The 27,317-nt window shown below is 33.3% G+C and overlaps 1 protein-coding gene across 8 annotated transcripts; it reads right to left on the bottom strand.

The window, feature by feature from the left end:
* Positions 1–758: 758 nt before the first annotated feature.
* On the bottom strand, positions 759–25,547 carry LOC123214902 (zinc finger CCCH domain-containing protein 17-like). Of its 8 annotated transcripts, none has more exons than XM_044634919.1 (6): positions 25,288–25,547; positions 2,664–2,849; positions 2,444–2,545; positions 1,562–2,188; positions 1,180–1,292; positions 759–1,105 (listed from the first exon to the last, which is right to left on the bottom strand). In XM_044634919.1, the coding sequence occupies exons 1-4, from the start codon at positions 25,315–25,317 to the stop codon at positions 1,931–1,933; spliced, it is 576 nt and encodes a 191-aa protein (XP_044490854.1). In that variant the 5' UTR covers positions 25,318–25,547; the 3' UTR covers positions 759–1,105; positions 1,180–1,292; positions 1,562–1,930. The 8 variants fall into 8 exon arrangements, with proteins under 8 accessions (XP_044490854.1, XP_044490853.1, XP_044490858.1 ...); XM_044634918.1 differs by having other exon boundaries at positions 1,235–1,292; XM_044634923.1 differs by having other exon boundaries at positions 759–1,292; positions 1,562–1,736; positions 1,978–2,188.
* Positions 25,548–27,317: the final 1,770 nt, after the last annotated feature.

Raw genomic sequence — 27,317 nt, 5'->3', positions numbered from 1 at the left:
TAAAATGTGCTTCAAAGTTGATTTGAATAGGAGAATATAACTATTCAAGTGTGGCAAAATACATAAGCTTCCCAATTGAGGTTTAAATATTATTATTAATTGTAATTTGGCATTGTCTTAAGCTCTTGATAATAACAAATATTCCATTTGATTTGTTGAAACATTGGGAAAAAAATAAATTAAAATGTACAGAGAGAAAGCTAGATTTATCTTCTTGTATTTGTATCTTTCATATGCAACAAGAGCTTAGATAGCTTTTGTTTAGTCTATACATTTTTAGTTCTTTTATTTTATTATACCTTTTTAAGCCAAATTTTTAATTTCGTACCAGTTTTATCCTTGTGCTTAATCTTAGAATTTTAACTTCTTAAACTTGAATGAAATCAAACTCAAACTCAAGTTAGAAATTATGCATTCAATGGTTAGTTCGAATTTGGATTGAATTCACACATAGTTCATGATTCTTGCAGCATAAATGTTTACCTATAAACATCTGTTGTTGAAAAGAGAAAATAAAAATCTCACAAGGACAAAGAAAAGAGGCAAATGTGTACACAATCACATGGAATTGCTTCCTGTAACAAGTTAATATCGTAATATTAAGATCTCGATAAGAAAACTACCTTTAAAATTTGCTACGTTGGGAAGGCGTAATCTTGATGACAAGTCCAAGGAAGACATCATCATCCATAGGTATACGGAATAGAAGTGAACAGTATTGTTAACAAAGCAAAAGCTATTCCATGGAATGAATGAGATGGCTAACAAAATAATTTTATTCCAGTATTAAATTATACAGTTCTTCTACAAAAACTTGAACAGATTGAAAAGCACAACCCATGAAAAAAATTAGAAAAAATCACCAGGGATAAAAAACCCAATGTTAGGTTCTTTCTATGCCTCTTCATATACAGCCAAACTCTGCAATTTATACTGCAACTTGTTTCTCGTACAAATTTTAATGAGAAGGCTCATCCACTTGACTTTGTCAACAGCTTCATACGCTTAACATTCCGATTCCATCACCAGTGAAAATGAGGCCATCAGGACTAACCTGAATGTCTCTAACTTCATGTTTTGACAATATCCTCGCCCTCTCAGTGAACTTATGCCAAAAAAAGGTTGCAATTTGTTAGCCAAAAGGAAACATATATGTCAGCTAGTAAATTATTCTTATACATTAAAGAAGATGCTCTTGATGGTAAATCATATAGGTGAAGAGAATTATCGTTACAAGCGCATAACAGTACTGGTTGTCCAGAATTATTCAACCCACAAAGCGCAGGCACACCCTGTAGCAAACATATTACAAGAATACAATCAATTAATGAACTAAAACATCAAAGCTACTAAAGCCACAGAGAAGGCAAAAGATGGAAAGTGGGAGGTGGTATATTTTTATTAAATCCTAAAACTATAATGCATCACATATGATAGACCTGGCAGCAAATATACAAAGTAGGAACTAGAGTAAAGAAGCCTAACAATTCAAGTGTGGAAACAAATGCACATACAAGCAAAATCATGCAGTAGAAAAAGAAATGATTACGAAACCACATACATGTTCTTAGTTGTATATAGGTTACTTCCAAGTTGCCCACTCCAACACCCCAAACTTTCATAGTCTGGTCCAATGAACAGGATAACAAAAATTGATCCCAACATAAAAGAGACATTGGTGCATTAGTATGACCATCTAGTGTCATAATAGACTGTAGAGTATCAAGATGCCAAACCTAGTTTAAGAAAGGAAGACAAGAGAGAGAGATTAGCACATCAGGAAATATGTATAACTATACAAATTAAACAAAAGTTCAACATCAGATGCATGTTAAAATAACATTTTAAATAGAACGCATCAGCTCGATGGCATGATATATGCTCCAAAATGAAAAGAGTAAAAGCATCAACCCAGAACCCAAAGAAAAAATCAATAACAAGAAAATATCCCTATCAGAATCAATATAAATAGATTACTCCGTGAGTAAAAAGGGCAGTGCCACATTAAATAGACTTCTAAAACAACACAGCCTTGGGTAATTATTGTATTGTCCATGGAACCAGAGTAAAGCATATTGCATCCAACAGTTAGACATGTCACTGTGTGAGAGTGGCCTCTTAGAGATCCAACATGATGAAAAGGATTCTCAGCTTCATGATTGCCTTTCCAAACAAAAATACCACCATCCTGCAAAACCAAATGAAATAATTAACTTTCCAGACCACTGTAATGACTGAAAAAGATGATGCCGAAATTCAAATGACTAATGACATCCACCCTTGTGATTTTCATGTTAAACAAACAAAAAGGGCATGCCATAAAATTTGGTGAATAAAAACATAAATGATAGTTTTCCTTTCATAAGATCAACAAAACTTGCATTAATAATGACCACGCAAAAACATTTCAATTGCAAAAAAGAATCTAAATTGTTCAAGTTACCCGTGCTCCAGCAAAGAGCATTTTGTTAGCAACAACCATGCAATAAACTTGGCCAGCTGGTTCATTAAGGATAAATTCGGATGATGACTCAATATTCCATGCCTACAACATCAACAACAAATGCAGAATTAACTTTTGAGCACAAAACCATAAAGGTTTAAAGATGGAACAGATTATAATAAAGGAAACCAAAAAAATATATATTTTCCTATTGGCTAACCTTAACAACATTGGGCATGCCTATAAAGACCCATGGCCCCTCACAAATCAAGCAGCCAACTTCATCACCAAGATTGATTACATTGGCACATTGACCAGTATGACAGTCCCAAGGTCGGACTGTTCCATCTTTACTGCCTGAATAAAACTTGTCTGACCCTAAAGGAAGGGCAATCCCACTGACAGCCTGTCAATTAGCATTTAAATATTTAATATTCCATAAGTTTTCTTAAAATCATAAATAAAGGAAAAAAGTGTAAAAGCATAATTAAAAAAATAAGTAGTCGGACGGACAACGTATCCATTAACCATTCAAGGAGCTGGTACACATTTGTTAAATTTATCTCCTTCCTTCAAGGCCAAACAGAATTTTAAAATAACCCTGAAAAAACATATCAGCGAACAAAAGCTTTCCTTTTGGTGCCCATCAAGCTTTGCCAGCGTTGAGATCCCATTTCCTCAAAACCATGAATGTATAAACCTGCAGTTATCACCTTTCACACAATTTCCAGATAGCCAGTATTCACAGACATTTGGTGGAGTCTTTAAAGTATTTATCTTGTTTCCTGACTCAACACTTCCAGAAGAAGAAGCCAAGGAGTTCTTAGGTCTGTTATTAGTGGGGGTCTTTCTGATTCCATCTTTTGAGCCACTCAAAGTCCACACATTCTTCCTGCCACTAAAGTTGGTATTCTTCTTTGGCCGGTTTTCAGGTAAAGCACTTGAAAGTTCAGTCAAGATTGGTGGTTGTGAATGTAAAAACCTACAGGGGTTTCTGTTGCACTTTCCAACCAGATTGAATTTACACAATGCACGGTTTGCAGGCTGTCCTTCCCTTTGATATGAAAGTCCCCTGGGTATCTTGACCTCCATACTATAATAAAGAAAGATATAGAGAGGGAATCAATGGATAACAGAGACATATTAACCATTCCTTCAAAGACAATCCAAATCCCATCAAAGATCCAAATTTCAGAAGCTAATCCCACAATCTCTGTCTGTTAATCAGTAACAAGCAAGAAAATCTAAATTTCCAAAGGAACCAGGCCCAATAACATACAGGAACGCATGACGAAGAACCCAATTGCATCGAATCCTTTGATGCTCTCACTGCAAGAAAGAATTAAAAAAACCCTAACCCTACCGAAAAAGTAAAACTAAATTTAGATCAGCAATAATCGAAATCTTGAAGAGTAATCTTGATATTCCACGTATTAAAAACTTCAATCTCCAATCAAACCAACCGCAACGCATCAAGATCAGCAGTAATCGAAATCTTGAATATCTCCTTAACCAATCTCAACGCATCAATATAAAACTCTAAAACCAAAGAAAAAGAATAATAATAAAAAGAGAAGAGAACCCTAATACGCGTCCAAGCGTGATTATAGCTTCTCCGATGTCCATTATATAAATAAACCGCAAGTAATAACAACAGCAGCCTTGATTGAGAGGGAGATATGGCAACAAACCTGAGATTTCAAGAAGTCGAACTCTGAGAATCTTTAGAGAACGAAAAAGAAGAACTCAGAGAATTTTGAAAATGGAGAAGAAAGGAGAATGAGTGTTTATGATCTTGGAAGAGCACGCACACACGTATGTAGAGATTCAGTTCGGTACCGTTACTTTGACGAATTCCGTTTGGAATAAGAAAACGAGTGCCAGATGTATGCCACGTAATCAAATGCTCAACTTGTATTTAAGTCTAATTCCAATCCACATTTTCAATTTAAGTGGCAAGGAGATTATATTTGTTAATATTTAGCAAAATTTTCCAGAAAGTAATCAATTGAACCATTTATCATGAAAAGACCCTAGAATCCTTTAAACTCTCTCTATTAACGGCCCATTGGTTTTGAGTATAGTCTAGAATAAAGTTAAATGACTACAAAAAATAGAGAGAATTTTTTAAGATATCTATATAAGTTTCTATTAGTAACATATAAAAACTTGTAGATTGAGTCCTAAGGCAAGAGAGTTACAGATAGAGGTCTATTGGTTTCCATCAAATAAGGTTATCGATAAATGTCTATTAGTTTCTATTGGTTAAGTGATAAATGTTTTTCCACAAATAAAATTCAAAATAGTTCAAATATTTTGAATTATGAATAAAGAAACATCAAATAATATTATGATATATCATCGTTAGTATATAAATTAGTACTTATTATTAATATATATAATCTTATTCTTTTGGAATAATTTCATTAGAAATATGTTTTTTTTTTCCATAAATTATTGAAAATTTAATAATTTTTTCTAGAAAAAAATCAAAATATTCTGTTTTTTAGATATTTGATCTAAAAAACTAAATATTTATTTATTCTAATATAAATTTGATATAAATAAATTAAATACCAAACAACAACAAAAACTATAAACACTTATAAATTAACAAAGGTATAATAAGTTTAAGAGACTAAGTTTTTAAGGTTAGGGATTATGGTAAGTTGGGTATCAAATTGAGCTGTCAGTAGATGATTATATTTTATTCAAGCTTGGCTTACAACTTAATTCAAATCATGTAAAATAATTGTAAAAATGAGGTTGTTTTAATTACTATTGGGTAAAATGACATTGTTTTATTAATGAGTTATAAACACGAGTCACAAATACAAGCTGAAAATCAAAACTACAATTTAGAGTCTTGAACTCAAACCAAGCTTCGAATTTTAAATTTAAGGATTGAGTCAAATTCAAACTATTTTTATCTTTGATCTAATGAACTCAATTGATCCCATTTTACCAAATTCAAGCCAATGAATGTTTGGATTCAATTAGTTTGTATCCACCAATACTGATAAACAAATCCTATATTTATCTACCTTTTGTTAAACGTAGTTGTCCATAATCTAGCAAATTACTAGTTTCTCACCCAAACACATATGTTAAATTGTTAATAGAAAAAGGTTCCCATGATATCAAACCAATAAATTATCATAGTACTTCTAATTATTTCACTTTTATTTTTCTTTTGGCCAAAGGACTTATTCCCACCCAAAGTATTCATTTTTTTCAAATTCTCATCCTTTAATTTTGAAAAACTTATTACCCATCTATAAATAGTTAATATATGTTAGTTTTAAGAGTAAAATCATCATTAATAAACTAAAATTTTATCCCTTTTCTCCTCCTTACAAATTCTTACTATATCAAGTTTTAAAAAATAATATTTCCTTCCATAAAATTTAGCTTTCAATTATGAGCTATATTTCCGATGTCATTGCTGGCAGCCTTTACCTCTCAGCCTTTATCTCTCGACGTTTTCTCTTCCTCCAACGGTGTCTCCCTCAACATTTCTCCTTCCTCTGGTTTGCTATTCAAGCCAGAAAAATACAATCTAATTTCTTTTTTTTTGTCTAATGATTACGGAAACAATTGCATTTTTGTTAAAATTTAGTCCAGCATCACAGGCCAATTGCCACAAAAACCCACTAACTTCAACTTCTCGAACCCAAAACTTGACCTGTTTTACAGTGATGCTAACTTCTCCCGCCTCTTGATAAGTCTCTTCTTCTTCACTTTCTCTTTTTCACCCTCCATTGCGATTGACAACTTAAATCAGGTCAATTTTTACTTGTCACTTGAGCTTTCATTTTAAATTTTCTTGCAATAGATTCAAATTTGTTTGTACAAAAACTTGAAAAAAAAAAAATTAACATTCTTCGATTCAATTCTTTAATTGATGCTCTTGATTGTGTGTTTCAGCAGGTTATGCTGTTGAGGCATGCTCAAATCTTCTACTTGCTTCGTTTCAAATGGCTCTTGCAATTGCAGTTACACATTCATGTGGCTTGGTAATTTAATATATAAGTTTTTTTCCTTTTCCAGTATTTGTATAAATTATTAATGCTATGAAATGAATTTAATTAGTGATGCTTTTAGTAATCAGAGAATCAATTTTTGTAGTGTTTTAGCACAAAACAGTTGAGAAGTGCTATAATCTTTCAAGCAAAGTGAGGATACCGGAATGTTTTGGGTAGAAAGATGAGGTAATATGTGTGATATTTCTCATTTTAGATGAAGAACAGTTACGGTTTTTGGATTCATATGACTCAAAAAGCTTATTGGATCGGTCTAAATTGTTTAATAAGGTAAACATGTATGTATATCGATTGGCAATAGTGTACTTGTTGTGTTGATTGTTTATTGTGATAAATATTGAGCTTATATTTTTGCTTTATTGAATACAGTATATGTCAGTGAAAAGTCATGTTGTTGTAATCCTCAAGAGAAATAGCATGTTTTTGTTGTTCTGATAATTCTGTCTTCATTTATGGTTCTGTGTGACTTGTTAAGGTCTCCAACATAGATTTTAACTAGTAGCATGTGCTCATGTGATTCTGCTTCATGTGTTAACTTTCGGCAAAATTATAATATAGGTGCATTCCCTCTTGTAATCGACTTCTTTCTTAGTTTCCTCCTTGGCTCATTTATGTTATATAAATGGATGAAGTTTTATAAACATCATCTTAAAATATGGATATGAAGGGTTTTGGATAGAATATATTTACCGGTCAACATTTTTAGGGATATATAAGTTTGATTATTTTCCATAAGTAGATGCTTGAGACAATGAGGTGTATAAAGCATACAACCTTAAGATTATTAACATCTCTAATATCCAAACAGTTTCAATGAATTTTAATGGCGCACACATAAAGTCGAATTAAGTGCCTAGTTCTGCATTTTGTCAGGCTCAATATAGTTTTTCAATTGTTTCTTGGTTTATGGGAATTATTGTTGCTGCTGCTGCTGTTGTTCTATTGTTATTCTTTGTGATTAATCTTTGGCGTTGGTTTTTGCAAGGTATTCCTGTTATCAAAGTAACTGTTCATAAATTGCAATTCAGTTGCCTTTAGGTACTGGTTCTAATGGGTTATAATAGTCTTAATTATTTAATTGAGAGTGTAAGAGGTGAAAAGCTATCTGCCATGAATATTAAAGATGTTATGGATGATTTTGATGTTTTCTTGGCTTGTAAGAGGTTTCCGTCCATCATTCTGGGCGACTCTCCTTCAGTTCAGTTGTATGATGAGACTAAGTATAGCTCTGAAATGAGTAATCTTTTAGTAGCTCAAAGTGCATTTCTTCGTGATTCTATAGGTGAGAATTGGGACATAGATTTTGATAGTTTCTTTGAAGCATGACCTTCTCTGTGCCCTGCCTCTCCAAATGTGATCTCTTCCTTTTTTGGGGAAGAAAATTCTATTAATTTGCCTTTATCTTTTCAGTTTGTGCCTTTGAACATTGAAGAAAATTCAAATATTCCTGTTACTGTGGATGAATCTTCATACAGTAAGCCTGTTTTTGCACCAAGTGCTGCACCTGTTGAGTTATAGCTTGAGAGATGTATTAGTTGTGTCCCTGGCTTAAAAGGCTCCATGTCAGTTGGAAATCTGTGGCTTTCACACTGTGGTTTCTTTCGGACATTGTCCAGAAATTGCCTTTTAGATTTCTTACATTTAGAAGAAAGACTTGGTTTCACATTGCTCTTTTTGTTTCCATGCAGTTGTGGAAACTACTACACCATTTTCCTCAGACCTATGCAGATTTACAGAATTCTCAAATTGACATTAAAGATGGACAACACTTTACCTTTGTTTAAAATGTTTTATCTTCCAGGTAATTGGATGTACCCTCAAAATTTTACTTATGTCATGACAGCAGACACAAGTGGTTAGACATTTCTGCCTCGTCTTTCAGATATTTCATAATGAGTCTCCAGGGTAATCCAGGTAGTGTGGTAGTTGAGGTTCAAACGAAGTGCTCTAATACTCACAGACTAACTGACTTTAAAAAGGTGATCAACTTTAGCTTCTATATAAATCAACAGAAGTTAAAAATAATGTGTTCGAAACAATGTTCAAGCAATCAAACACGCATAAAGTCTTGTTGCTTTTAATAAGCATGCATGTTTATTTGACATCCACTGATGATGTATTGAATTTGATATATGGTTGTTGAAGATTATCATAGTAACTGATGTAGGAAGTATAGGACTGGCCTAACGTTATTATGTCTCTGATAGAATTATCTTAGAGATATATTTGTCAGGAATATTTTTTTAAGTTCTATTTTGTGGTGACTTGTTTTAGACTTTATTTTGTTTTTTATTAGAACTAAGACTCTATTCTTTAAGCAAATTCAGTTGTTATTGTTGACATGCTTAATTGCTAAGTGAATATGATTATTAGTTCTCACTTAGGATTTTCCGTCTCTCTCATAATTTTCTGGTTTTCTTCCATTTCTTACTGTTTTCTCTAGTCTGTTTTTTATCTATCTTCTGTATTTCCTTTATCTCTACTAATCTTTCCATTATTTATCTCTGCTACAGCATCAGTAACTCACCATTACAAAACTTCTTTTTCACTGTTATTAACTGGGTACATAGAAATCATTTGATCTGTGAGGATTTATGTACTCATTCGTATCAGCTTTAGCTAGTCTTCTATATTGTTCATTATATTTATTAGGTGAATGTATCTTTTTATTGTGCATATTGTTATTACTTCATCTCTATATCTGATGTACTATCCTGTTATCTTAAATATGTTATAGCTCTCAGCACATCTACCTTTCAATGCTTGGATTTTTGAGGTATTGTCCCTTAGGTAAAAGGCATCTTGATCTTCTTTAGCAAAGCCCAAATGTGCAATTCGATTATTTCATCAACCGATATCTCATCGAGGTTAAGATGCATAAATAATGTAACCTCATATTAACTTTGATTTGCATTAGTTGATTTCGGTAGCATTGACTAGATAACATTAGATTGAGCGACAACCCAATCCCATCATAGACACAAAAACTTAACTCACAGAAAGGAAAAGACAAATGAAAGTTGCTGGAAAAATATATGTTGTGTTCATTGAAGATTGATTGAAAAAAACATTGTTTAAACAGGTCATTATATAGGAACAAAAAGAACCCAAATTTGAGTATACAATGGTGACTTTTCCCTTCCCAAAGCTCAGCCAACCCTTGGTTGGCTGCTCATGTTGATAAGGATTCATGTACAAGTGGCTATCATAACCCTTGGACTCCCTTAGCTCCACTTGCAAGAATATTGTAGAATTGGACTAAAACCTTGGCCGCTGCATCCCGTGGCCCGAACTCCCTTTCTACACTGCAGGATGATGGGTTGAACACCCTTATATTGCTGCTGCATACCTTGAACCTCACCTGAACTTGCGTTCACACTGCTGTGTGCTTGCGGATTGCACTGCAACAACCCCTTGCCTCGCTCGCACTAGTTGGCCCAAGAAATAAATACTCAACAAGAGTGAAGTAGCGAGTGACACATTTAGAATCACAATCATATACTTAAACAAGAAAAAATAAATCAATACAAGCAAAAGAAATTGTTAATTGTACTTAAATGAATAATCACATGCACTTGTTATAACAAGACAGATTTGTGCACATCAAAACCAAATGAATATTTATAGTTTGTCAAATACTTAACAACAAGCAAACAAGGTCAGAGGTTCAAGCCCTCCTTCCAGCGAAGTAAATTTTACAAAGGGGAAAAAAAACAATAGACAAACAAGAACCATATGCTCCTGCATAATAGTCCGGAACAGGAAAAAAGTTGCTTATTGAATTGCTACTAAAATAAAAATCTACAATTTATACAAAAGCTTGAAGTTTTTGTGGAGACATTTGTACCACAACTTCTGCTCCAAAAGACTACTCTTCAATGCAATAATCAACTTTTCAAAGTCTGAGAATTAAAAAACAAAGCATGATTTCAATAGCCTTTTAGCTAGTTATATTCATTATGATGAAAAAAATAATAACAATAAAGCTGAATCTGGCAATAAGAGGATTAGAACACTTACAAAGCTGAGGAGCAACTTTCAATTTCTAATTTCTTCTTCTTCTTCTATGTCCTCTATTCAGCCTTCTCACATTTCTTGGATGCTTTCTTTCAATCAATCTCACAAAAAATTGAGGTTTTCCTGTTGTAAACACAATGTAAGCAATGTATATGCCGATTATAAATCCAGATCCGTAACCCATCCATAACGAGTTTGAAACATCACTTTCTTCTTGGTCTATTGTTGGTGATGCCTTATCATTGTCACATTTTTCAGACAATGGTGGTCCACACAAGCCTAAATTTCCAATGTAGGAATCATTTTGAAATGTATCAAATTGATTTCCTTGAGGTATACTTCCCACAAGATGGTTGTAAGACAAGTTTAACACTAAAAGAAATGCTAGACGTGCCAATTGTATAGGAATCTTTCCAAGAAGTTGGTTGAAAGAGAGATTTAATGCTTCAAGTTGTGACAAATTTTTCAATGATGAAGGTATTTCACTAGTTAAGCTATTACGAGACAAGTTGAGCAATTTGAGTGACTTGATCTGTCCAATCACTTTTGGAATTTCCCCTTCAAACAGGTTGTTAGAAAGATTTATGCTTGTGAAAATTGATAAAATCTTTTTTATATGGGTCTCGACACCTTTTACACACAATGTTATTGAATAATATGAACCATAATGTGAATGCATGTAATAGAGAGTGACAACAATCATGTCTCCACTCATCATAGCTTCAAAGCTATTAAAAAAACTTGTTGGTAAAATACCCGAAAAATGATTATGAGAGAGGTCCAGTACTCGTAAGTAATTGAAGAAAAACCTTGTGCTGGAATTGCCAATGGGACCATGAAATTTATTAGATCTTAAAAGAAGTACATTCAAACTTTGAAAATTTACTAACCAATTTGGAAAGCTATCATTAATCCTGTTATTCCCGACATCAAGGATATCCAGATCTTGACAATTAACCAAAGATGACGGTAATAGTCCCTCTAACTGATTGTCATTAAGCATAAGAGCTGTCACATGACATTGATTGGGAAACGTCAGAGATCCTATGCTGCCATGGAAGTTGTTCATTGCCAAATTCAAAAAGTTGAGCGTTACACTGCTGTTCACAAGACATTGTGGAATGTTTCCACAAAAGTCATTATGGGACAAGTCAAGAGATTGAAGTGCGCTCAAATTACACTATGATGGAGGGATCTCTCCTGTCAGATCATTGTTTGAGATAGAGAAGAAATAAACCTGAGTTGGTAGATCTAGAAGTTGTCCTCGGAGTAAGTTGGATGAAAGGTCTAGTACTTGCAAACTTGAATTACTTGTGAAAATCGAGACTTCAATTATGCTACAAGAAGATAAAATGACTCGTACAAGCTGGGGCAAGATGACCTTTCCTGTTAATGACAAAAGTGCATTATATGAAAGATCAATACTCGTTAGAATTTTGAGCCCTGAAAGCATCTCCAACTGCACATTGCAACTGAAGTTATTTTTTGCAAGTGCTAGGTAGGTGAGATCCAAAAGTTGAAAAATTGAATCTAGAATTGGACCATGAAACTCGTTATCACCCAAATCAACACATAATGGACCAAACCGTTGGAACTGCTCAATTGGACCTGTGAGTTTAGTCTGGGAAAGATCTAAATTCTCCAAAGATGGCAGAGTAAACAACCATGCCGGTACTCTGCCCCTTAGAAGATTATCGCTTAAGTAGATGCTATGTAAATATGAAAGACCACTTATCTGACTTGGAAACTGACCCTGAAATTGATTATGAGAAAAGTCCAAAGAAAGAAGTCCATTTAGTGTGAATACTGATGTTGGCAATTGACCAGTGAAATTATTATCGAAGAGAGATATAGTCTCTAATTTACTAAGATTACCCAAAACATCTGGAAAATTTCCAGAAAAATAATTAAACGCAAGATATAGCCAAGTGAGTTGGACAAGTTTAGATAATGAAGTTGGGACTTGACCAGTAAAACCGTTTTGTGACAAATCCATATGGGTGATTTCTATAAGGTTTCCAAGTGATGGTGGAAGTGACCCATGGAAATAGCAATCAAGAAAAGATAGATAATTTAAGTACCTAAGATTGCCAAATGTGTCAGGTAATTTTCCTGAGAAAGTCATGGAAGAGATATCCAGTACTCTAAGAGGACTGCTCTTATTAAACTTTGGCAAATTAGCTGTCATATCTCTATTTGACGATAATTTTAGCCTCTGGAGAAATGGAAATAGAAAAATTTCATTTGGAAACTTGCCTTGCATCTTAATATTTCGAAGGTTAAGGGACATCAAAGAAGAAGACAAGTTTACCAAAGAACCAACTGAAATAGTACACATGTTAACTGAGTCAAGATGAAGATATCTTAATTCCGTTAGATTTTGCAAAAGCTTATTGAAACCATGTTGGTCCATACTTAGGCCATAGTTGGAGAGATCAAGTGAAATAAGATTAGATAGAAGAAACATTTCGGTGGGAACTAGGCCAGAAAAATTGGAGTGTGAAAGGTTTAGATGTGTTAATTTGGTGAACTTACCAAATTTGGGTGAGATTTGTGATCCAAGGAAGTCATTGTAAGCTAGATTGAGCCTCTGGAGATGGAGGAGGAAGAGGCTGCTGTTTTCACTGAAAATGCCAACAAGCCAACTCGAACTAAGGTCGAGGCCAATCACATGTCTTGTGAATCTATCACAAGTGATACCATCCCACAAACAACAATCACTACCCTCTTTCCAAGACTTTGTCCTAAGATACCCACCCCTTGAAACATATTCATCAGGGGAAAAGGTGTACTTGAAATGAAGTAGAACAATACTTTGTTCAGGGGAACAAAGTATCGATGATGAAGAAGAGGATGAACAAACAACTTGAAGATGCAAGATGAAGAAGAAGAATAATAATCCCTGCATCTTTTGTCTTTTAAAGAAGCAGAAGAAAAAGAAATTGCTGATAAATAATTTCTACAAAATGTGAAGTATGAAATTCATTGACTTGATTATGACTATGACCAAGTACAGTAATATCCCAAATAACATAACATTTTGAAAGCTGTGGGCAAGTTTCTACAAAATGTGATTATGAGTATGACTAAGTATAGTAATTGGCTTGACAAGTTGACTATGACTATGACTAAGTGCTTGAAAATGACTTCCAGCGTACACCATAGGCTACCCTTTTGTATATTTTTCAACGACTATGACAAAACACATTAGTCACATGAGTGAACTAAAGGACCCTTGACATAATCTGTGAAGCATCTGTTAGGTGTTTTGTCTATTCATTTATTATGTTTGTATAAGACTTCCTCCTGGATTAACGTTAGAAAGTGTAGGAAGAGAACATGCAACAAGCATGATTGATGGAGGGTGGCTAGTCGTATTTTGCACATTTAACACGAGAAATGTATAAAATATGACAAATATAATTATGAATTTTATACAGAAATATGCATGTATAGTTATGATCCCAGCATAGAAGAGACATTGGTGTATTAGTATGACCATCTAATGTCATAACAGACTGTAGAGTATCAAAATCCCAAACCTAGTTTAAGAAAGGAAGACAAGAGAGAGAGATTAGCACATCAGGAAATATGAATAACTAAAATACAAGTTAAACAAACCTAGTTCAACTTCAGATGCATGTTAAAATAAAATTTTAAATAGAACGCATCAGCTCAATGGCAAGATTTATGCTCCAAAATGAAAAGAGTAAAAGCATCAGCCCAGAACCCAAAGAAAAAATCAATAACAAGAAAAAAAAATTATCCCTATCAGAATCAATATAAATAGATTACTCCGTGAGTGAAAAGGGCGGTGCCACATTATATAGATTTCTAAAACAACACAGCCTTGGGTACTTATTTAAAATCCACCTTCTAATCACCAGTCATAAAACCAGATGATAATCTTAAAAAAGACAACTTACCCTTATTGTATTGTCCATGGAACTAGAGTAAAGCATATTTTGTCCAACAGATATGTCACTGTGTGAGAGTGGCCTCTTAGAGATCCAACATGATGAAGAGGATTCTCAGCTCCAGGACTGCCTTTCCAGAGAAAAATACCACCATCCTGCAAAACCAAATGAAATAATCAACTTTCCAGACCACTGTAATGACCAAAAAAGATGATGACGAAATTCAAATGACTAATGACATCCACCCTTGTGATTTTTATGTTAAACAACAAAAAGGGCATGCCATAAAATTTGGTGACTAAAAACATAAATGATAGTTTTCCTTTCATAAGATCAACAAAACTTACATTAATAATGAGCACACAAAAACATTTCAATTGCAAAAAAGAATCTAAATTGTTCAAGTTACCTTTGCTCCAGCAAAGAGCATTCGTTAGCAACAACCATGCAATAAACTTGGCCGACTGGTTCATTAAGGATAAATTCTGATGATGACTCAATATTCCATGCCTACAATATCACAAACAAATGCAGAATTTGTTGAAATAGGTGGCTCTTTATGTCCCACATCTATTAATTTAATTTCTTTGTATTTTACTAAAGACTATAAATAGAGACTTTAGTTTTAGTTCAAAATCATCCCTAAGACGGTTGTAGTCAAATACAATTGTATTGAGAGAATCTTATTATTTAGGGATCTCTAATAGTTTATGTTTCCTTTGTAACTACTCTTTGAAGATAGTGAAAGTAGTTAGCGGCGCCGAGGACGTAGGTACATTTACCGAACCTCGTAAATTCTTGTGTTCTCTTTCTTTTATTTTTCTGCATTTTATTTTCTGCTTTAATTATTTATTATATTCAATAGCATAGAAGTTGTGTTTTATATTTCCGCTGCACAACAAGTGGTATCAGAGCCTAGGTTTAGGACAGTGAGTAGCTATTTATATGGTTATGTGCATGTCTAGGAAAATGCTGTCTAAGGAGGTTGGTTTTTAAGGAGGCTTTGTCCCCACCAATCTTTCCTGGGTACTTTTCTGGTGCATATATTATCATTTTTTGGGCACTTACTACTATCCTAGGTTATAGTAATTTTGTTCTAGCTATTGAATATAAATTTGTGAAACTTGGTTATTTGAAAAACTATCTACCAAGTAAAACGTAGTCAGCAGAAAATGACATCGACATCAACAAAGACAATTGTGACAACTGCAAAAATTGATGTGGAAAAATTTGATGGCCGCAACAATTTTGGCTTGTGGCAATGTGAGGTGATGGACGCCCTGTGTCAAGAAAATCTTGATATAGCTCTAGAGGAGGAAAAACCAGAGAAGATGGATGACAAAGACTGGGTGAAGATCAACCGTCAAGCTTGTGGTACAATTCGTACGTGTCTTTGTAGAGAGTAGAAATATCCATTCATGAAAGAGACGTCTGCAAGTAAAATGTGAAAGACATTAGAGAACAAGTATATGAAGAAGAGCAATGAGAATAGACTTTATTTGAAGAAGAGACTGTTCCGTCTTCAATTGAAACCTGGTACAAGTATAAGTGATCATATTGATACTTTTAACCAGTTGATAGCTGATTTACTGAACCTGGATGAAACTTTCAAAGATGAAGATAAAGCAATGCTTCTACTAAGATCTCTTCCTGAAGAATTGGATTATTTGAGCATTACATTACTTCATGGAAAGGAGAAAGTGACTTACGATGAGGTATGTGCTACTTTGAGTAATAATAAAATTTGAAAAAAAGATCAACAAGAGAATAGAGAGACAACTATTGAAGCCCTTACTACAAGAGGATGAAGTCAAAGTCGCAAGCAAGAAATAAGAGGTAGATCTCAGTCGAAGAAAAGACCTAGTAAAGATGAATGTGCTTTCTGTCGAGAGAAGGGACATTGGAAGAAAGACTGTCCGAAGTTACAAAGGAAAGATAAAAGGAAGACCAAAGTTGCTTCATGTGTAGCTGAAATTGAAGAAGATGAGTCAGATTTTGCTCTAGTCAGTCTACCAACGACATCTCAGTATGATGAATGGCTTTTAGATTCAGGTTGCACTTATCATATGTGTCCATACAAGGAATGGTTCTTCAATTATGAAAAACTAAATGGTAGAGTTGTTTTCATGGGTAATGATAGTCCTTGCAAAACTGAGGGGATAGGTTCAGTTTGTTTAAAGAATCATGATGGATCAACTAGAGTTTTGACAGACGTTCGACATGTACCACAGTTGAAGAAAAATCTTATTTCTTTGGGAGTTTTGGAATCCAAAGGCTTCAAGGTGTCAATACAAGATGGAGTCTTGAAAGTTATCTCTGGTGCCCTTATAGTGATAAAAGGTATAAGAAGAAATAACTTGTATTATTATAATGGTGGTACAGTTTTTGGATTAGCAGCTGCAATATCTGGAAAAGATGTAGATGATGAAACAACCAGACTTTGGCATATGCGTTTGGGACATGCAGGGGAAAAAACCTTATTTAGTTTGGTGAAACAAGGCTTATTGAAAGGAGCAAAGACCTGCAAGTTAGATTTTTGTGAGCATTGTGTCTTGGGAAAACAAACAAAAGTAAGATTTGGTACTGCAATTCATAATACTGAAGGTATTTTGGATTATGTTCACTCTGATGTGTGGGGACCTACTAAGACAGCTTCTTTGGGAGGTAGACACTACTTTGTTACTTTTGTTGATGACTTTTCTAGAAGGACGTGGGTGTACACTTTAAAGAAGAAGAATGACGTATTAGATGTTTTCCTGAAATGGAAAAAGATGGTTGAAACTCAGAATGGTAGAAAGATCAAACGACTAAGAACTGATAATGGTGGTGAGTATACTAGTGATTCGTTTTTTGAAGTTTGTCAGGCTGAAGGTATTGTACGTCATTTCTCAGTTAAAGGAACACCACAACAGAATGGGGTGGCTGAACGCATGAATCGAACCTTGCTAGAGAAGGTTAGATGTATGTTGTCCAATGCTGGGTTGGGCAAACCATGTTGGGCTGAGGGTGTTACATATACATGTCATCTCATTAATCGTTTACCATCCACTGCAATTGAAGGGAAATCACCCCTTGAGGTATGGTCTGGAAAACCTGTTAATGACTGTGATTCCTTACGTGTGTTTGGTTCGACTGCCTATTATCATACAAGGGAGTCTAAATTAGATCCAAGAGCTAAGAAAGCAATCTTTATGGGGATTAGTTCTGGAGTGAAAGGATATCGTCTTTGATGTCCAAAGTTAAAGAAAATCGTTCACAGTAGGGATGTTACCTTTGATGAATCTGCCATATTAAAGAAGGTAACAAAGAAGATCGATGATACTCAACAGCAGGTGGAGTGTATTCCACAACAGGTGGAGTTTGAGACAATCACAACAACAAACCCAGTTAGAGTTGTTGAAAATGATAGTGATATTCCAGTGGCAGATGAGGAAAGTGAAGATAAAGAGGTATCAACCCAAGAACCTCAACAGCAATAAAAATCAATTGCATCACATAGGCCAAAACGAGAAATACGTAAGCCTACTCGATTTGCTGATATGGTGGCCTATGCACTTCCAATTGTAGATGATGATATTCCTTCCACTTATAAAGATGCAGTCAAAAGCTTAGAAGCTGAAAAGTGGAAGAAAGCCATGGATGAGGAATTACAATCCCTTCAAAAGAATGAAACTTGGCAGTTAGTTTAATTGCCAAAAAATAAGAAGACAATTGGGTGCAAGTGGGTGTATGCAAGAAAAGATGGATTTCCTAACAAAGAAGATATTCGCTACAAGGCAAGGTTGGTAGCAAAAGGCTATGCTTAAAAGGAAGGGATTGATTTCAATGAGGTATTTTCTCCAGTTGTTAAGCATTCCTCCATTAGAATTTTGTTGGCCTTGGTAGCACAATTGAATCTTGAACTAGTTCAACTTGATGTGAAAACTGCATTTTTACATGGTAATTTGGAAAAGGAAATCTACATGACTCAACCTGAAGGATTTAAAGTTGCTAATAAAGAGAATTGGGTTTGCAAATTGAAGAGATCGCATTATGGACTGAAACAGTCACCAAGACAGTGGTACAAGCGATTTGATCGATTCATGATGGAGCATAGGTACATAAGAAGCAAGTATGATAATTGTGTATATTTTCGCAGGCTACAAGATGGGTTTTTCATTTATCTATTATTATATGTTGATGATATGCTGATAGCTTCAAAGAATCAAGAAGAAATTGAGAAATTGAAGAGACAACTCAATCAAAAGTTTGAAATGAAAGATCTGGGTGAAGCCAATAAGATTCTAGGTATGGAGATTAGTAGAGATAAAAGAAGAAGCAAGATTAGTTTGACTCAAAAGGAATATTTGAAGAAGGTACTACACCGTTTTGGCATTTCTGAGAAGTCAAAACCTGTAAGTACTCCACTTGCTTCTCATTTCAAGATCAGTGCATCCTTATCTCCATGTACAGATGAAGAGTGAAGATATATGTCACAAGTTCCGTATTCTAATGCAATTGGCAGCTTGATGTATGCAATGGTGTGTATAAGCCCTGACATTTCACATGCAGTTGGAGTGGTGAGCAGGTATATGCATGATCCTGGTAAGGGATATTGGCAGGCTGTGAAATGGGTTCTACGGTACTTACTAAAAACTGTAGATGTTGGTTTAGTATTTGAGCAGAATAATGTACTTGGTCAAGATGTGATTGGATATGTTGACTCAGATTATGTTGGTGATTTGGATAAACGTCGATCAACTACTGATTATGTCTTTACTCTTGCAAAAGCACCAATCAGTTGGAAGTCTACCTTGTAGTCTACAGTTGCTTTGTCTACTACAAAGGCAGAGTACATAGCAGTTACAGAGGCTGTAAAGGAAGCTATTTGGTTACAAGGATTACTAGAAGATTTAGGAATTGTTCAGAAGCATGTCAATGTGTATTCTGATAGTCAAAGTGCAATTCATTTGGCAAAGAATCCAGTATTCCATGCACGTACTAAGCATATTGACGTTAGACATCATTTTATAAGGGAGATTATTGAAGAAGGGAATATATAACTCCTGAAAATTGGGACTGTTGAGAATCCTGCAGATATGATGACCAAGGTGGTAACAACGATCAAGTTCAATCATTGTTTGAACTTGATCAACATCCTGCAAGTTTAAACTGCGCCGAAAGGCGCATTTGAAGTCGTCGCTGAAGAAGAACGTATAAAGGAAATTTGGTGGGACTCGCTAAATCGCCAAGGTGGAGATTGTTGAAATAAGTGGCTCTTTATGTCCCACATCTATTAATTTAATTTCTTTGTATTTTACTAAAGACTATAAATAGAGGCTTTAGTTTTAGTTCAAAATCATCCCTAAGACAGTTGTAGTCAAATACAATTGTATTGAGAGAATCCTATTATTTAGGGATCTCTAATAGTTTATGTTTCCTTTGTAACTACTCTTTGAAGATAGTGAAAGTAGTCAGCGGCGCCGAGGACGTTGGTACATTTACCGAACCTCGTAAATTCTTGTGTTCTCTTTCTTTTATTTTTCTGCATTTTATTTTCTGCTTTAATTATTTATTATATTCAATAGCATAGAAGTTGTGTTTTATATTTCCCCTACACAACAGAATTAACTTTAAGCGCAAAACTATAAAGGTTTAAAGATGGAACAGACTATAATAAAGGAAACCAAAAAATATATATTTAGCCTAGGAAGCATGGAAACGGAAACGTCGAAACAGAAATGTGAAAACGCATTTTCTTGAAACATGTATGTATAAATTAAATCAATATTTATATATTCATATTTTAAAATGGAAAATAAACATGTATATAAATCAATATATTTTATCAAAACGTAAATAAATCAATCTACAAACTCAATATTATTTCATCAAAATAATAATTTCCAAGGGTCAATATCAAAGTCATCAAATAAAATATAATAAAAAACATTAAAAAAATAGTAAAATATTTATTGTATTTTCTCTGTTTGATCATTCTCCTTATCCATTATGTCATTCGCATCTTTATCGAAAAAGATAAACTCCAATTTTGGTTCATCTAATGACAGGTTGGCTAACTGAAGAACTCCCACATCTTCCATACTCCCAAAGTTATCTCCACAAACATCCCACATCTTCTCCTTAACATCATAATACTTAGAGTTAACCCTTGATAATAAACGAAGATTGTTATGAACAAAAACCAAATCTTTTGCATGTTTTGGAATTAATTTATTCCTTCTAATTGAATGAATGAAGGAATAAGTACTCCAATTTCTTTCATAACAAGAGGAGGAACTAGGTTGTCCAAGTACTTTGAATGCCAACTTTTGAAGCAATGGAGCATTCGAACCAAAACATGCCCACCACTTCATCGGTTCTGTATTAAATCTAGCACCAATTGAGTGAGGATCTTCAAACGGTCCACTTTTGAGGGAGAAGTTAGCATACTCATCCAATGCTTTAACACGCTTATCTTCAGAAAAAATTATTCTAAAACATTTGTTCCTCTCAATAGATACTTCCCCATCCGTATGAGGAGGCACTTTACCTTCACCTCCTTCAAGCCATTGTTCACTATAAAACCTTCACAAATAATAAATATATCAAATAGTTAACAAATTAATACCCAATTTAATAAATAAATATATCAAATAAGTATGAAAGAAATATATAATTCGATAGATATTTACCTTGGATTCAATGAACGAGCTAGACAATGGAGTGGAGTATTACTTTTTGCCCAACGATCATAAAGAATACTATAGATCACTGAATAGCAAGGAAAATCTTGGGTAGGAAACTTTCCTTCATGTTCATAAATAATCGATTTAACCTTTTCAATCATAGAATCCCAATACTCTTAAACCAAATGAAGACAAGACTTATTTGTATCACACACTCGAATCATATCATAAATCGGTGCAGTAAAAGCAATAATGTAATTGACCTTCGCCCACCAATTCTCATCCAACACCTTATCACGAAGAAATCTTGCTTTGCCTTGATCGTCTTCTCTATATTGTCCCCATTGTTCACTTACAATCATTGATTCTAGAGCACCTTTAATAAATTTAAATCTTTTTAAACATAACAATAACAGAAGCAAAACGAGTGTCTACAACTGAAAGTAATTTCAAAGGACTAAATCAATTAAACATAGCCAGTCGCATTGAATGGTTTATTATAAAGTTTTTAATTACCATAACATCACCATAAACGTCAGTTATCCAATGACATTCATCATATGTCTCTTGACTGGATTCCACATTTTTAGCTGCACATATATTTTTCAAAGCTAGATTCAAAGTATGCATAACACATGGAGTCCAATAAATATGTGGAAACATACCTTCAATTATTTCCTTAGCACCTTTACAGTTTTTAGCATTATCAGTTATTACTTGAACTACTTTTTGATGACCAGCCTCAACAATTATCTCCTTCAATAAATTAGCAATGAAATATTTATCTTTAACTTCACCTACACAATTAACAGCTTTAATAAACATCGGGCCTGATTCACAAACAATCATGAAGTTAATTAAATGTCTCCTTTGTGGGTCACTCCATCCATCACTAACAATACTAACCCATTTTTCCATCCAAGTGCTTTTAATAGGTTCCAATAACCTTTCCACATTTGCTTTCTCTTGCTGAAGTACTGTAGTTCTTAATTTATTGTACTCAAGAGGCACATAACCACCCAATGAATTATTAGCTGCAAATGAAAAGGCACTAATATAGTTTGGATTCCTAGCAAAATTAAAAGGAAGACCACTAGTGTAAAACATTCTAGCAATTTTCTCATCTAATTGAGCTCAAGTTTGTATGTCAAAATATTTAGCAATAGGAGAATCATCAACGTTTCTCTTCTTTGATAAAGGATTTGACCCACTCGGTGACGATAAGGATAAAGACAATAATTGATTTGCATTAGTAGTACTACTAGGCAATGACACTTGCTTAGGTTGAGAATTATAAATCTTATTAGTAGCTTCATCATCTAATTTTCTCATTTCTACTAAATCTTCAAATCTCACTTTAGAACAAGCACCGATTCCTTTCCCCGTAATTTTTAATAGGTGAGCTTTAACTCTAGTATAAGTCTCTTGCCTTTTTTTATGACAAAAATTACAAACTCATTTGCATGTACCCCCTGATTCCCCAAGTTTATCAATTTTTGTGACATATTTCCACAATGGATTTTGGTCTTTATCATTATTCTTTTTTGCGGAACCCACACTACTACTACTACTTTTAGAATTAGAACTTTCCTTACTAGTAACAGAATCCATTAATGATTAACCCAAATTCAGTATCACCAACAATTTGCTAAAATCTATCAAAAAATCAACCAAATCACATAAATCACCGACTATTATTCTTAACAGCTTACTACACAACTGAAATAAAATCACAAATTGAAAACATAAATAAATTAATTTAATTATAGGAAAACTTTTATCTATAAATAATATTCAAATCAAACAAGAATAACTGAATTACAGACTATAAAATTATTCAATTAAACTATATAAAATCAAATATTCAATAATTATTAATAAAATAAATTATAGATTATAATTACAAATTATATTCATGAATAACTTATGTGGGAGTGTGTATATATATATTGCAAAAATTAACCAAATTGCATTGATATAAATATATATATATATATATATATATAATATTTTAATATATATTTTATAATAAATTAGAATTCAAACGTTGACATATCTGGAAGAAAGCATGCATTTACGACAAAATGATTTAATAATTTAATATATATTTTATAACAAAATAAAAATCTTGGCAAACTGACGCACCTGGAAGAAGCATGCATTGACAGAGAATTATAAAATCTTTGAGCAAAAAGTAGGCATATGGGAGTATATATATAATAATTTAATATATATTTTATATTAAAATAAAAATTTTGGAAAACTGACACACCTGGAAGAAGCATGCATTGATAGAGAATTATAGTCTTGGGAATAGAGTATATATAATAAATTAATATATATTTTATAAAAAGAAATTAATCTTGGGAGCAAGGAAGCACAGAAACACTCCAAGGGGTGCGTTTCATCGATTCTGAAACGCCTTGAAACTGGTACAAAACGTTTCGAGGCCGTTTTGGAAATTTTAGAAAGATGCAAAATGCAATTTCAGTACCTGAAACGTGTTTCTTTGTAGAAATCCGTTGCATTTCCACTTCTGTAAACATTTCAAACCACACCTCTCAAACTGGTTTTGTCTTCTCAATGTTCCGACATCTGAACCTCTTCTCCTCTCCGACGAAACTCATCTCTCCTCCTTCGTTTTGTCCTTCTTCCCACTAGTTGTTGCCTCCTTCCAACTATTTGTTTCATCCTTCCAATTGTTAGTTCCCTTCCTAGTATATGTTTCACCAGTCTTCTCACTATTGATTCCCTTCTCATTTTTCATTCGTTCTCTACCGAAATGGATCTAAATCTTGGGAAACATTAAACACCTTTACAGTGCCTGATTATGTGTCCTATTAATAAGCTGCATCCTCTAAATCCATTCACCTGTGTTTTAAGAAAAATAAATTACAAAGAGAGAAGTAAATAACATGGTTATTAACTGTTGGGTTTTGGGGAGTTTTCATTTTTTTTTCTTTTCTAATCGGAGGCATGGGTTATAATTTATATTTGCCGGCTCTAAGGTTTACAAGGGTAGAAACAATTTCATTAAGCTATAATGTATATTTTACATAGGGACTTTAATTTATATAGGTCCAACTAGTTCATATTTATAGGCTTATAGCAGTAAAAGTTTAGTTTCATTGAACATTTCTTTATGCATATTTTAAATAATTTAAAAGATAAAAAGTTTGCACACTAAATAAAAGGAAAAAAATAATAAAAGTAAATTATTCTTATATTATATAAAAATATTTATATATTTTTAAAAGTTATACCTTTTTAATAAAATCATAATTACACGTTTCTCCACATTTTCGTTTCCTATAATTTTTAATAAAGACGTTTCAACATTTTCGTTTCAACGTTTCATCATTTCCACATTTCCATTTCTGTGCACTTAGCTTGAGAGTAGAGATGCATAGAGATGCATTAGATTAGAATCCATATAAAATAATTTGTATCATAAAAGGCAAGAAAAACGCACACTTTTTTTCATCGAGTTTTCTTTCTTCCAGCCACTGTTCGGAGAAGAAGAAGATGCCCAGGAGATTGACAACAAAGAAGAGAAGATAATCTAACGCATAGGAAACTGTTTCTGTTATTCACTTTCAGAATCCTTTTATGATACACTTTCAGAATCCTTTTATACATAGGAAACTGTTTCTGTTAAAGAAAAGCGTTTCTTTTTTATTTAAAATTACCAAAACGGCCCCAAAATATTTCGTACCAGTTTTGGGCCATTTTGGAAACCAAAACGTTTCGAATTCATGGACTACTGTGCGTTTTCATGCTTCTTAGTATTTAGCTATAGGCTAACCTTAACAACATTGGGCATGCCTTAAAGACCCATGGCCCCTCACAAATCAAGCAACCAACTTCATCACCAAGATTGATTACATTGGCACATTGACCAGTATGACAGTCCCAAAGTTGTACTGTTCCATCTTTACAGCCGGAATAAAGCTTGTCTGACCCTAAAGGAAAGGCAATCCCACTGACAGCCTGTCAATTAGCATTTAAATATTTAATATTCCATATGTTTTCTTAACATCATAAATAAAGGAAAAAAAGTGTAAAAGCATAATTAAAAAAATAAGTCCATTAACCATTCAAGGAGCTGGTACACATTCGTTAAATTTATCTCCTTCCTTCAAGGCCAAACAGAATTTTAAAATAACCCTGAAAAAACATATCAGTGACCAAAAGCTTACCTTCTGGTGCCCATCAAGCTTTGCCAGCATTGAGATCCCATTCCCTCAAAACCATGAATGTATAAACCGGCAGTTATCACCTTTCACACAATTTCCAGATAGCCAGTATTCACAGACCTTTGGTGGAGTCTTTAAAGTACTTATCTTGTTTCCTGACTCAACACTTCCAGAAGAAGAAGCCAAGGAGTTCTTAGGTCTGTTATGATTGGAGGTCTTTCTGATTCCATCTTTTGAGCCACTCAAAGTCCACACATTCTTCCTGCCACAAAAACCTAACCCTACCCAAAATGTAAAACTAAATGTAGATCAGCAGTAATCGAAATCTTGAAGAGTAATCTTGATATTCCCCGTATTAAAAACTTCAATCTCGAATCCTTATCTCCTTAACCAACCACAACGCATCAAGATCAGCAGTAATCGAAATCTTGAGTATCTCCTTAACCAACCTCAACGCATGAACATAAAACTCTAAAACCAAACCTATGAAAAAGAATAATAATAAAAAGAGAAGAGAACCCTAATGCGCGTCCAAGCTTGATTATAGCTTCTTTGATGTCCATTCTACAAATACACCGCAAGTAATAACAACGACAGCCGTGATTGAGAGGGAGATATGGCAACAAACCTGAGATTTCAAGAAGTCGAACTCTGAGAATCTTGAAAATGGAAGAAAGATTTTGAAAAAGTAGAATCAGAGAATTTTGAAAAAAGTAGAAGAAAGGCGAATGTGTCTTTATGATCCTGGAAGAGCGCGCACAGATATACATAGAGATTCACTTAGGTAGCCGTTACTTTGACGAATTCCGTTTGGAATGAGAAAACGAGTGCCAGATGTATGCCACGTAATCACATGCTTAACGGCTCCCGAATTCAAATCCTATTCTAATTCTAATTCAATATGAACCTGAATGACATCCGTTCATTTTATAAGATAAAATAATCTCTCATAATTATTATTATTATTTTTTTTTAATAAATTTTACAACAACTCATTTTTATTTTTTTTAGTGAGGTTTTGAAAATGAATAAAATTATTATATACAAAATTTATTTATTCACAATGATGCGTTATTATGTGATTAAATAGTGATATATTCTCGTTAATATAAAAATTAATATTCATGGGTAATGTACATAATTTTATTGTTTAGAAATACAACTCTAATTAAGGTTAAATTGGTTAAGTTTCAAGTCATTTTTCTGATTAATAAAATAATGTCATTGTGATATTGTTCAACAAATTTGAGTCTCAAACTTTTTCTTGAATTGGACTTAAACTTCATTTAAGACCAATTTGAAATACTTAAATCAAACTATCGTCGTTGTTTTATTGATTCAAGCCAAACTCGTAACCAACTTATATTCGAGCTCAACTCAACTTACTATTTAAGTTTAACTATTTAGGTGGCAAGGAGATGATATTTTTAATATTTTGCAAAATTTTGCATAAAGTAATCAATCCAATTATTTAACATGAAAAGACTCCAAAATCTTTTAAACTCTTTCTATTTTCTTTTTAGGGAATAGCCCATTGGTTTTGAATATAGTCTAGAATAAAGTAAAATGACTATAAAAAAAAATGGAGAGAATTTTTAAAGATATTATAGGCTTTTCATGATACATGTTTAGAATTTTTAACATAGTTTTTTTTTTTTAACTAAAAAACCAAACGAAGTTCGAGATGTTTCTATAGATAAATCAAACAATTTGTTTTATTTTATGAAATATTTATACAAGTTTCCATTAGTAACATATAAAAACTCGTAAATGGAGTCCTAAAGCAATAGGGTTATAGATAGAAGTTTATTGATTTCTGTCAAATGGAATCTCTATTTAATATGGTTATCGAAAAATTTTTATTAGTTTTTATTGGTTAAATGATAGATATCTTTTTGTAAGTGAAAATTTAAAATATGTGTACTAACAATGAAAACTAATTGGTATATTATAATTCAAAATTTTTGAATTATGAATAAAGAAATATTATAATATATTATCATTAACATATAAATTATTACTCATTATTAATA

Source organism: Mangifera indica, chromosome 4 (genome assembly GCF_011075055.1).
Source record: "Mangifera indica cultivar Alphonso chromosome 4, CATAS_Mindica_2.1, whole genome shotgun sequence".
Taxonomy (NCBI): Eukaryota; Viridiplantae; Streptophyta; class Magnoliopsida; order Sapindales; family Anacardiaceae; genus Mangifera; species Mangifera indica.
The sequence above is the reverse complement of the archived record's forward strand: the minus strand, read 5'-3'. Positions and strand labels throughout refer to the sequence as shown.

Bases quoted from the DNA above. Each gene is read 5' to 3' on its own strand.
- LOC123214902 (XM_044634917.1), bottom strand. From the start codon at position 25,317: ATGCTGGCAAAGCTTGATGGGCACCAGAAG. The intron at 2,546-2,663 runs GTTAGCCAATAG...TTGATGTTGTAG, and splicing joins GCATGCCCAATGTTGTTAAG to GCATGGAATATTGAGTCATC. The intron at 2,189-2,443 runs GTAACTTGAACA...TTGGTTTTGCAG, and splicing joins TGCTCTTTGCTGGAGCACGG to GATGGTGGTATTTTTGTTTG.